Here is a 14,027-nt window from a genome sequence, read left to right on the forward strand (position 1 = left end):
CAAAAGATTCGTAAATTTCATTAAAAAAACATGTTTTTCAAGATTTAATTGACACCGGAGTCCTTGATATTTTCAAATGCGAACTCTTTCTTTTTTACTTCTCGAAAAACATTGACTTCCTGAAGATCATTAGCAAGTAATCATATATATAGTTCAAATTATCAAGCACAGCACACATTCATCAATATAATTTTTTTTTAAACAATATATATATTTTATGATTTTATTGTATGCTCATGATAATTAAGAAATTTAAAGAGAAAATGTATCACATAGATTTAAATTGCATATAACAACAACGTATATCTATTGTTAGACAATTTTGAAATTAATTTTTTTCCTAACAAAAAATATATCGAAAAGCCATCATTGTGTGTAAATAAATACACATAAACTGAAATACACTAAAAATGAACGATTTTCCAGGAATTAATAATAAATAATAAGATTTTAATAATCATTTTATCTCAAATCATTTCTACTTTAATAAATTTATTTGTAAAAGATTCATTTGTTAATACATTAAAGTTAATATATTTAATGTTGATAATTGAGTTTCTATGAGTAAATAAATGATTTTTTTTTCGACGTTTGAGAGATATCTGCTTTAAATTCGTCGAGAGCTGTCCCATTAACATAATGATAAGCTATTATATACCTCGCCTTCTCATTTCTCAAATTACGCAACTTGCGAAAATATATGTCGCACACGTGTATTTGTTTTAACTTTAAATTCTTGTTTTTTCTCCGTATCCTTTGGAACATTGTCTGTTGTGCCTCCGGAACATTTGTGCGCGCAAGGATAATTCCAATAGAAGGCACGCTCATATCGGCACTTTCCTGTCCCATCAACTCAAGGATTCACAACGGCGTAGTGCATGTGCAAACGCGTGTAAAAATAAAACGGAGGATATTGTCCTCAGAGAAGTAGGCCAGGGTTAGTTTATGTCAGTCGAGGTTGAATCGAATTACGTCATTTCGTCTGATCTTTTGCACCAGAGTTTAGGACTTTCTTGCTTTCTTACTGACAATGCTATCAAGATGAAATGCGAAGATCATGCTATTGTGAAGGAAATACGATGTAAACGTACGCGTACTTATTGTTCAGAATTCTTGAATAAAAGAATAGCTGGAAATACGAACATAAGATTCGAGAGCTCGAGATCTGACTTTGGAAAAATGTAGGAATTTGAAATATTTGTTTCTGCATTGAAGCAAAAGCTCCTTTTTTATTGATTATATTATTTATTTATTTAAGAATTTTAAGAAAAGAAGAAATATGATTTAAATAATTATATCATCAATTATTTGAAAGGTCAACCTGTCAAATAATTGATAAATAATGAAAAAAATAAAAAATAATGAAATAATAAAATAAATAATAAATAATAACAAATAACAATAATCATCAACAATAATGAAACGATCATTTCATTATTTGTTAAAGTTAAAATTTTGCTATCAACATTCAGTTTTAGAATTATAGTTCCAAGAATTATATTATCATGAAAAATTTCAATTTCAATTCAAAAAAGAATATTTTCAATTCCAGTTTATCTCAATTTCTAAATATTTATAGCATATGTAATCTTTCTGTACATTATATTGTCATAGATAATGTGACGTCTAAATAAAAAATAGAAATCCTAATTTAATTTGTAAGTGTTATTATTATTATTATTATTATATTATTAATACATATGAAAATATTCGAAAGCAGTAGTATAAGCGGCCGCGCATATTTTAAGTCCATGTTATACATTTAAGAGGCGATTCTTCAGATTATTTAAAGAATCAAAGCTTTAATAAAGCCTTAATAACTCTTAAAATCAATAGTTTCCGAGAAACAGGACATTAAAGTTTCTAAAATAAATTGAATTTTCTTATATCTTAAATTATATCTGACTGAAATCCATAAAACTTGGAAGAACGATCTGTCTGGATTTACATCACATAATTTGAGATATTTAAGAATATTTTTTTTTTAAACTCAATGTTATTTATTATTAGTTTCTGTTAAGGTTTTGATTTGAGGTCTTAAATGATGAAACGTTTCCTATTATAATATGAACTTAAAATGTTCTCTGTCTATATTGTCATTACTTTAAATTATTTGTTTACTAAAATAACATATGTGTGTAGCATCATGAATGTTAATGTGTCCTATTTATTATACACTATTAGATCACAACGTCGGATTTGAATAGATTATGACATAGAATGATATATTGTTATACATCGCGATACGCGTGCTATGTTTCTCGAATGCTGCAATTGAAATATTCGAGTCATGTTAATGAGTATTGTACTTGGTCATGTATTTTCCACAGTATTCGAAATTCGAGCGATCCTCTTATATCATGACCTATTTTCTCTCGTGATATGTTCATACAACAAGTCTACAATGCATATTGATTCGACATATCTTTTCTCAATGAGGAGTTCCGATTTTATATTGCATAAAAATGTCCTCAAATTCTTTTCCGACAGATCACAATTATTCTGTCATCATTAAAGTCATGACTTTATTAGAATACTAACGGAGTTTTGTACGATGTAGCATCTTCATATATTATTTTACTTCATATATTATTTTATCACAGTTTATGAGAGCTCCAAATTCTCTTATGGATAAAAATAACGGTTTTTATGAAATGTAGAAGTAAAATATTAATTATATTTTATGTTTGCTAGTCTGAAGAATTATTATTATTTCACTGCAGTTATTGTGGAAATGTATTTATGAGTTTTTATTATTGTTACAATTATTACATTAATTTGTCTCTGTATTTCGCAGGGCTTAAGCAACAGAGAATAGCATTTGATGATAAAAAGAAAAAAAGAGACATCGACACATACCAACCGTATTTTCAGGAATATTTTTTTATTGCAGAACACGGCTAACTACAATTTATTCTTTTAGCTTGTCTACTGTCTGTCATGCAGAGAGGAATATAGTGATGTGAACATCGTGAAACTCGTGGCATTTTGACGTTCAGCGTGACCCGAAATTTTTTCGTTTTTCTTTGTTGAAATTCTATAACTGGCACCATTTATACGTATTGATACAATTTTATGCGCTTTGAGTGCCGCGAAGTATTTTCTCGATAAGCCTAACGAGATATATTTCGTTCTCGTTTTTTAAAATTTCATCTCATTGATGATCTCAGTATAACGTACGAATAGCCCTTTCCATCAGATAGCTGAATACACTCGTGCATATTTTCCAATATTTCTCCTATTTTATTCCTAATGCCGCCTCTCTCGAGGCGGCAAGACATTTTCCATGTACATCGCGTTTATCTTCAGATCAATCCCGGAATTGAGATCGTGCTTATTGTTGAATATTCACGTAGGAAGAGATGAGGGCGCGATAAATAATTTTCACGATAGTCTGTGAAACCTCCTATCGCGTTGGGTCGAGGTCAAGGCCGCGTTACGAGAATGATTTTGTAGCGTATACAAGGAGTTTCGCCAAGATTTAAGATTTTTCCTTGGTCATAGTGAACGCGTTTTCTCTTTCGAAAATCCTTAACGAAAATTCAATCGTAGTTTTTTTGACATTATCGATCGTCGCCGATAATATGCAATTCTGTCATGAATTGCTTTTGGCTATAAATAACTAAATCTTCTTAAAGAATTTATTACGGAGTATATACGATATACTTAAAATCGATTTTTTCTTCTACGAGAAAATATCCTTATGTAGCCTCTTTGATCATTACATACATTTTCACAACCTGTCTTATAATTAAAACTTTCTGAAACTTTATTTAAAATAAATTGAATTCTGCATTTCAAACATTTTTGGGTGTGATCTACTTAATACTACAAATGTTTCGAAGCATTTGATTGATTAATCAGAAGAAAGAATTTTACTAATTGGCCAATCAAAAAATGCTTTAAAGCATTTGCAGCATGAAGTGAACTATAGCCTTTGTTGTAAACGTATAACGTGCAATATTATGAACATCATAATGATTAACATGATCCATCGAGGCAGAACAGTTTGTTAAATTATTTTCACCGTGCATCGAAAATTAATGTGAAAATTATATAGTAAAAGTAAAAAAGAGATATATATTTAAAGATTTTATAATTTACGATTTACCAAATTTTTCATATTTGCGAATTCGTCTCTTATTGAATATTCGGATTATATTTTCACAATTCCATTTATACAAATTTTCGTTTTTAGCTTGTTAATTGCGCACTGTAACAAAGTAATTAGTAATTATTTCAATATAAAATAAGATTATATATAGCTTAGATCTTTTAAAGAGATAATTTAATTACGTCGACGTATTATTAATATATTTATAATAAAATGCCATTTTATATCTATTAAAATTATAATCACCGGATTTTATTTTGACATTGACCTTGATACTTGTACATTTGTGGCAGTAACAGTCATAAAAAAATTATTTGATAAAATTATGAGTTATATCTAATATTAATTGATTACATTGTTGTTTGGCCTGAGGCCATTATTGTTCAGCGAAGCACAAATCTGATAGAAATCTCATTTAATTTTACAAAGGATGTCTTTTTAATGTTCTTGAAGAATTTAGAAAAAGCTTTTTACTGATTGATCCTTTACTGGTCGAGCCTTTTTAGCTCGTGAAGAGAATTTTTCACATGACCCTGACACTGATTGTGTTATGAATTCTCCAATTTTTCTATCTTCATTAAGATCTGCAGAAGATATCCATGGAATTGATACAAACGTGACATGTTTAGGATAGATATTAATAAAGATTTACTGATAAAGACCAATCGGAGAACCTATTTCGTTTAACGTATTATTTCAATATTGAACCACCGTTGAGAGATACAATGAAAACTTTATCTGTCCCTTTCACATCATATTAATATTAATTACCTATAAGATGATGAGATACTTAGTTATAACGGGGTTGCTTAATTGGAATAGTTTAGTCTAAAAATGTAATTTTTAGATACCGATTAGAAACTCTATATTCTATAATCATGTTTTTATATGGAAAAAAAGTTTTGTTGAAATATTTGCAAATTTAGCTAGATACAAATTTAAAAATAATTTTGTTGAACGCTTAAGTCCGATTGTTAAAATTTCGTAATTTTTTTATAGCATTTTTGTTCTTCATGTTCTTAAATTTTCTACAACTTTCTAATTATTTCAATGGTCTTCAATAAAATTATTTTCTATGTCTATTGAAATTTTTACATACTTCTAAATAAAATTCTTTCCATGTAATTCTTTGTATCATCGAGATTTTTTTAAGGTGTTACAATTTAATATGTTGATTGCAATGAATCGTATTATTGAAGATTAATTATAAAGATTGAAATCTCATTTGTCATATCAATAATATAAATTTTATCAATCTAATACATAAATAACTCAATCATAATAATTTAATACTATATTTATAATTTAATACGACATTATTTATTAATAGAGTTTCGATATAGTTTTATATATTAAGTTTAGTTTTAATTGTTTATCAGAAGAATATATTAAATAAAAGCCAAATATATTTCTTTTTTCTGTAAGAATCAATCAATATGAAAAAGAATCAGTTTGTTTTTACAGTTAACGTTTGTGTCTTTTATTTTTCGCTTTGTCACTTTGTATATTTTTTTCAGTTAAATTTTGCAACGTTTGCGCATTGCAAGATTAGTTTAAAAGCACAAAATTAATTTTGTTTCCCCTACGTATTATAGAATACATTATAGAATGGCTCGACACAATCAATGTGTTCTTGTCTTTGTAGACGCGGCGAAGACGCGGTCAAGGTTTTATAATTATGTAGCACTAAATCTTGTTCACGGGACTGGTTACGTATACGATTTGTGTGCCCATAAAAATGAATGCGAGAAAATAAGTGAGACAGCTTTTGAAGTTGGCAAGGTTTAATTGACGTAAAAATAGTTTTGTGTGCTCGATACGAAAACGTGATTTACGTGGTTAAACGCTCTCAATATGTGATGATATATTTGACATTGTATGTTTTAAATTGCTTTTAGTATTTACCGATCGACAGTTTTTTCGATATACCTGAATCAGTGTAATATCAAAGATTTAAATTTTTTGTGATTTACACAATGAATAACGTTATATTATACATCTGTTGTTTGTTACGAATATAAATATAAAAATTCTGTTTTTGTCACTTCAAAGTGTATCAGAATATATCGAAATTAAATCAAATAGATTTTGAGACATGAAAATAATTATTTTGGGAAGTTTTCATTCGCATGATGAAGTATGATATAGGTAATAGATGTAATGAGATTTGTGTGAAACAGTTGGAAATTCATTTATCATTTTACCGTCTTCATCCTTCTTGTGAGGTGCTTAAAAAGATTATCAATATCTACTAGTGCCAAGACATTCTCTAGTTACAATGTTCAAAAGCATTACTTACAAAATGTATTACTTCGAACCTGCATGCGATATAGCACATCGCAAAAATGCAGAGTGCTTGAAATTTGATCATATAATAAGTTGATGCTTATTTCTTGATTGGATATATATTAACAGTATCCTTATATTGATATTATATATAATTATAATATATATCATTGAACTTGTTGAACGGAGTTTCACAAATCAGTTTCTATACACCGCAATAAGTACAGTTTAATCAAGGAAAGCATAAATTCTACTTATACTGTAACCTAAATCCTTGAAGTATATTGGACTATATTTCACGTTGTGCAGTTAAGACACGCTATGAATACATCTGTGCTCGTAATGATGATGCGAGTTTCAACATGCGTATGTATGAATAGCAGGCATTAAAATCGTACGAAAATTGTCAAAACTGAGCTTCATAAATTTATTTTTTTTTGAATTATTGCCAGCATTGGCTTGCTTGCGTTTTTAATGAGACTTTTTCAATATAATATTGTACTTTGCGAAGTACATTAACGAATTAAAAAAAAAGATTGTTATATTTTAGGTATAATATTTAATGATAATAAGAAAATATGATTCGTCTAGATCAGAAGGCCAATCTTTTTGGATCAATCTTTTTTTACACATTATTATGAAGTTCCAAATCTTGATGTGTTATAGATTTAATCTTTATAGGATGAGAAAATTATAGTCTGAAATAATGTCATATTTTGAGGTAAAGTATACAATAAAGTGTAATGAATTATAACAAATCTGCGAGAAAAGCTGTAGATTTAAAAAATACTTCCATTCTTCCATTTTCTAAAAGTTAAATAAAAAAGACCGTAATCTTAGCTATTTTCTTCTTTTACATTACGCAAAAGCAAAAAAATTTCTTTTGTTTAACAAATTTTATTGTTCTGTTTTACATTTATTTTAAAATAAATTATAATTTAGCTAAAAAATAAAATGAATATAACCAGAGAAGGGTAAAAATAAATTTTAATGAAATATGATTGCTATTTTATTGTAATATTTTTAGTTTTCTTTGACAACGCGTACTTCTTTAAGCGTGCCACTGAGAATGTCTTCGCGTGCTACGCGAGCGTTAGCCATTCCTGTTTTATATGGATATCGTAATTTTATTGATATTAATAGTTTATTTATTATATTTATTTGTATCTATTTTTTATCACATGCATTTATATTTTTGTTATTATTTTGCATACCAACCTGAAGTGAGTTCTTAGTCTCCAGATGTTGAGCTCCTACATAAAATGGATACAACTGAGCCAAACACATCATTGCTTCATTACAAAATTTTAAGCCCATTACTTCTTCATCTTCTCTTCCGTAACGAAAAGTCAGTGTCACTTGACCGAATACCTATAAAAATAATAATTCAGTTTTTTTTTTTTTTAGTATATGTACATAATTCTGATTAATTTACAAGCAGTTAAATTATTCTATGCTATACAAAAAATTCTTTTACACTCTCTATTAGAGATTTTAATTATTACAAGACAAATTTTATTAATGTTAAAATGTTATTGTATATATAAAATAAATTTAAACATATAAAAATATTCCAAAATATATTATTTCAAAGAAAATGAATAAGAAAGATCCTTCATAATCTTCAAATCTTTGTAAAGATTTTGACAACAAATATAGTTTAGCTCGTATTTCTTTTTCTTTTCTTATATTTTGAGAATTGAAATCTGCTCTCAGTTCAACTTTAATTATTTCCGATCGAATGATACGTCATTGAGAAATTTTCCAGTAGATTTAACATTATAACTGATAATAAGCAAAATTCTTTATGAGTTTGAAGATCTTATTTCGTTCACTGAACTTAATATTTCAAGATTCAATAATATCAGTTCAAATAGTCTTTTTATAGATATTGCCGTTATAAACATTATACAGTTTTGAGAAACAGTTTAAAAAATGTACCAAACATACATTTTATATGTGACTGTGTCGATAAACATTCTAACAGTTTCAAGAAATATAGCATTTCATAAAAATAAATATTTGTAATTTATCTTACCTTCTTATCGCGCACATAGTCGGGATCAACCAAAAGGACACCTAGGAGTTTGTTGTCATTCTTAGCTTCGCTGACGATAATATCTCTGCTAGCTAAGTAAAGTGTCAACTTATTATTCGGCGAGGATTTCTTGTATACTCTGAAAGTTATAAAATATTTTGTCAAAAAAATATATATATTTGAATATATGTGTAATATTAATATTTATGTAATTTCGATTCATATTATAATAAATTAGAAAGGATTCATTGTTGCAATGTATAAAATTTATGGCGTATAAATGTAAATTTATTTATTGGACTTTTATAGCTTAAATATTCAAAAATAAACAGACACCAATGTTTTTTTTTTTTACATCTAAACAATGTTTGATGAGGCGTAGAAAAAGTAACTGAAAAGCGTGAACGTTCTTTTGATGAAATAAATTCAAATCAAAATAATTGCAGATATTTCTGTCTGATAAAACGACAAAAACGAGATATCGAATTATCGAGGCATGAATTGTGTTTTAAATCTTAGAAATATCATATAGAGTAGTGGCTTTCTTTTAAACAATTTTTGGGAAACACAATAATTTTAAATAACTCTTTTCCATACATTTTAGATTTTTAAGAGCCATTTAAATTGCTTTAAAGATTATTTAAAGAGAAGCCATTATGGTGGCGTTTTGTTTAAGGAATCGATTAATGGGAAGTCACTATAATGGCGCGTAGTGAATGCCAAAGGGTTAAACAGTTTACTCATAGTTTTTGTGAAAGATAACGATCTAAAGTAGGTATATAATAGGAATGCAAGAAGGCTAACGCGATGTTCTTCACAATAGGCGATCCCTTAATTTATCGAAGAGAGAGTTTTCAGCGGAGATTCATTATATCTATTACTCTGTTGTCTCAGCATTGTCTTTGCACCTGTCCGAGACAATTTATCGGTCAATTTATCTTACGGTGAAGTCGCTTCTGGTTCCGAGCAGTTACTAGTGATTACAATACGGATTGGTACAGATTCGATCCGCTTATTCCATTTATCATTTATCAATTTTATCGGATTTTGCCTGTCCGCCTGACTGCATGCCGTTCGATATCAATTGCATTCATTTGTTATAATCGCACATCGTCAAACGCGTAATGCGTCTGCGTACGTTGAGTAAATATGTTTATTTAAACGTGATTGACTACTATCAAGATATGCATGCGTATGATTCTATCATCTTTTTCATGAGATAATGTAACAAAGCGTACATATGCACGGTTATTATTCCCTTTATTATTTAATATGCGATAGTAATTAACAATGCTTTATACTGATCATCGACCAATTTATTCGAATAATTATAATCATTCAAAAGCAACAAGTAATTAAAATCGTGTTCGTGGGAATTATTCTGCATTTGTTTCATAAGGGTCGCCCACTGCAATATTTAATTTTTATGTTAATTAATAATGACGAATTGAATAATGATTATTTGGCATTCCTGTTAATTGATAATAGTTAACTAAAATACTAAAATATTTCTTAACTCAAATACCCTGATGTTCCCATGTTTGTGTCAATTCTACATATTTAAGAACGGTAACTTATAAGACCATGATCTCTTAATTGAATTTCTGCCATATTGTCATGTGTATGCATATTATGTTTGATATTTGTAGAGCAAATTAAAATCATTAATTATTGATTAGATTGAAAAATTTTCAGTTTTTATTAGTTGTCAATCTTTCTTGATACGTACAATTGAAAAGAATAAATTAAAAAAATTTAATTTAATTTTAACTCTCCAAATAAAAATTTACGCTTAATGTTGATATAATTTTTAATACCGGCGATATTGACAGAAATATACTGAGTACAAAATGTACTAAATTTTAATAAATAATTGTTTGACTAATACCAATATAATATTTACGGAAAATAAATATTTGCTAAATAAAAAAATAATAGTTAAATCGAATGAATGGTTTTTGAATCAAATACATATACATTTACATTTAGTAACTGTCACTATTCAAACAAATGTTTATTAGAATTTAATACATTTTTCTTTTAATGTAGGAAGATTAATATCAGCGATCGATATTTTATGTATGGTTGCATATGCGATCAATATCTTTTAACGTGCACGTATGCGCTACTGACTTTCTTTCTACACTAAGAGAAAAATGTCGAAGTATTGCGAAGCAAATATTACGTTTTCTTCGATATTTATGAAAAAATTTAATTGTGATGATGAAATATATATTTCTGTGAAATATACATGTCATTAATTGTAAAAAAATAAAATAGACTTATTTGCTAGGAATAAAATTTTATTTCATTGTAAAATAAAGATTTATTTCAGTAAAATAAATATACTTCTCACAAATGAATTTTTAAATATCTTTTTTTCAATATAACGAAGCAAGGTGTTAATTAATGTAAATATACTTAGAATACCCTTCATGCTATTGGTAATACTTTTTAATTAAACTCAACAACAGAATTTATTATACTATAGTGATCTCGACGGAAATCTTATTTTTAAATTAAATGCGAAGTCTGAAGCCACTGTGCGTATTAATCAAACTTTACTGTATTGTGGTTGCAGGTATACTTATTGTAGAAGTATTTGAAAGAATGCTGTTACGGCGTGTTTAGCAGAATTTAAACGACGAACTAACTGCATATTACAAAGATTCTATTAAATGTTTTCAGTTGGAATTCTTTTCGATGTTTTCTTGCATTAGCGTAGAATTGTTTCCTGCTAATATTATTTAATAAATAATAGTAAACAATAGTAGAATTTACATTATTTTTATATAATAAAAAGATCATATATTATATTAAATACACTTTTCAAATTATAAAAAAGAAATTTTTATTAAAATTAATATAAATTTAAAGTTTAATTAAATGTATTTAATTTAAAAAAAATGTAAACGGTTTATAGGTTTGACTCTGTGTCATTGCATTGTCAATAATAGATTAAAAATATATTGAACAGCTCCGAATGAAAAAAAGGATTTTTATTTTATTGCATTTGAAATTATTTTTTATGTGTTTCGACAGTGACATACAGCTGAAAAACAGAAATGTGCTTCAAAGCAAAATAAAATACAAACGAATAAGAATCGAATAGTTAAATAATACAAGTACTTTAAAAGCATGATAAAATGTAATATACATATAAAAATATGTGTAATAAAAAATATTTAAACGTTAAATAAAGTTTAAAAAAGGAAGACTATGCTTCCTTTACTTAAAGCAAAAGCTTTTCGCTACTGTTGAAGAGAAATAAAGTATAATATTTTGATTTAAAATAGAATTGAAAGTTTACCTTGGATTAAACTAAATATTTTTTTCCTATTTCGTTTAAAACTAAAACGTGTATTTGCTTTATATTGTTTATTTTTGTGCTATCAATGCATGTATATGTTTAGTATGAAGTGATAGTTCAATCCGAAAGATTTTTTTCTTAAAGAAACTTTCTCTTAAATGAAATTAAAAGATATGACATATCGTTACTGTGATTAGAAAATTGTAGTACTTGATATTTTTAATGCACTTTAAATGAATAGAAAGCGATCTGCTTCTAATATTTATTTATGTTTGACATATGGATGAAATGTTACATCTTAGTGGAAATTCATATATAAAAAATTCCTGATAACATAAATACGCATCTGTATATGTAATCTAGCATTTTTTCGCGTTTACGATTTTTGTGTTATATATTGTATATATTTTCGTTGGCGAGAGATAAGTTTCGAGAGATTCAAGAAAGTTTCCCTGTTTGTCACTGTATAAATTTAAAATATCCCTTCAGATTTTTAAGCAAATTATTTCAATCTTGAAGATTTAATAATATTTTTCCTTTTCCTGTCGAATAGATTACAAATACATGAAATAATCGGTCAAGAATTTTTCATTTTTGTTCAATTTTTTAACTTCTATCATATAACATGATAAGTACATTTTAACTTACATTTAATTTTTTTGTTAGAGTTACATTAATAACTATAATTCAAACTATAATTCAAACTATAAATTATTAATTATCGAGAATTATATTATCACGATGAATTTTTTAGACATTATGTGAATTTTGATATAATTTCTCATTCATTATTTACAATCAATATCTGAGAAATTTTTGTCACGATTTATTTTAAATTTGTGATGAAATTCGTTAATTAAAAGATTTATATTTTTTTATCCTATTTAGAAATAAAGAAAGTTATGGAAGATGTGTGTAGCAAATATGATATATCATGTAATAATATTTTTCGATACTTTATATAGTTTTTCATTATAAATAAAAAATAAGATATAACGTAAAAAAAATTACGGTTAAAAAAAATTACGGTTAAAAAAAATTACGATAAAAAAAATTTAATAATTACGCTTGTATTCTAATAATCTCCGTATATTACCTTTGACTACTGAATATGGCATCCGATATGTAATCCGGATTCGTGTCGATTTTTCTGGAACAGCGAAAACGAAAGATGTTACTTATCGAAAGACTATATATTTATTTTTAGCGTGAGCAAATGTATATGATACTATAAAAGTGCGATAGTTTTTAATATTATTACGAGAAAAAGACATATAAATATGTAATATACACAATATGGTTTATTTATCATCGTAAAATCATTGGCATTGACATCGGGATTATAGAGAAGCAATTGTTGACATTTCACTTGCCAACAGTAGTATCGTGCTGGTTTGTTTATTCCTCCCACGTTTCTCGATTGTTATAGCCTCAAAAAATGCTATTTGTGCCACGGTAATCTACCACTATGTAAACTACATTACGTTTTTTTACAAGAGGATATCTATATTTATGTTTGGATTTGCCATTAGCACAGACAGAAAGTAATTATCTTCAATACTTTAAATTCATTGAAGAAACATTTTATGTAACATTTTAAATCACGTAAGAAAGAAACATTATCTTCTGAATCAGAAAGAATATTTTTGTTTTCCAAGTTTTTTTTTTCCGAGTTTGATACTTACATAATTTTATATACACTTTTTCTGTAGAAGAATTTCCGATATTACTTCGAAAAATCTAAACCAGCTTTATATAATTTCAATCTAGGAGTTGACTTTTTAATTATACTTTCACGTGGAAAAAAATTCGTGCGAGAATCGTTGAAAATCATTGTGAAATTGCTCTAACGAGGCAACGCATACGTGATTTTAATTAATAAGTTGAAACGCAGTTTATATCGTATAAGCGAGTTATGCGGATTTGTAATTTGTCATCGTTTTAATTGTAGGTTGCTATGACAGTTTTGTGTTGTATAAGATAGTTGGTTTTGTGCCACTTTGCAGGAAAATGAAACATGTTTAGATTTGTGTGTCAAGCGTGGAGAATTTACTCTCGACGAAGCTTTTATATTTACAACTTACTTCGTGATACCGGTAAAAAATATTTTCCAAGCCCAGTAAAAAAATTCAGTCAGTCAGATATTAGAAATGATTTCAAGAATACCAATTTTTAGTCCAAAATCACAATCAATTCTGGTTAATTGAAATTAAAAAAAATTTCTTTTATTGAATTATTTTCATTTAATAAATAACATTTTTTGTGTTTATATATATATA

General features: G+C 27.1%; 1 protein-coding gene across 1 annotated transcript in view; it reads right to left on the minus strand.

Moving 5' to 3' along the window:
• The window catches only part of LOC108692884 (arrestin homolog), a 43,984-nt gene that overhangs the window by 10,415 nt on the left and 19,542 nt on the right, over nucleotides 1-14,027 (minus strand). The window contains exons 3-5 of the mRNA XM_018201435.1: nucleotides 12,845-12,898; nucleotides 8,439-8,577; nucleotides 7,619-7,771 (exon numbers count right to left, since the gene is read on the minus strand). Coding sequence (XP_018056924.1) covers nucleotides 7,619-7,771; nucleotides 8,439-8,577; nucleotides 12,845-12,898 — 346 coding nt within the window. The remainder of the gene's footprint in view (nucleotides 1-7,618; nucleotides 7,772-8,438; nucleotides 8,578-12,844; nucleotides 12,899-14,027) is intronic.

The sequence above is a fragment of the Atta colombica genome, unplaced genomic scaffold, assembly GCF_001594045.1.
Source record: "Atta colombica isolate Treedump-2 unplaced genomic scaffold, Acol1.0 scaffold83, whole genome shotgun sequence".
Classification (NCBI taxonomy): Eukaryota; Metazoa; Arthropoda; class Insecta; order Hymenoptera; family Formicidae; genus Atta; species Atta colombica.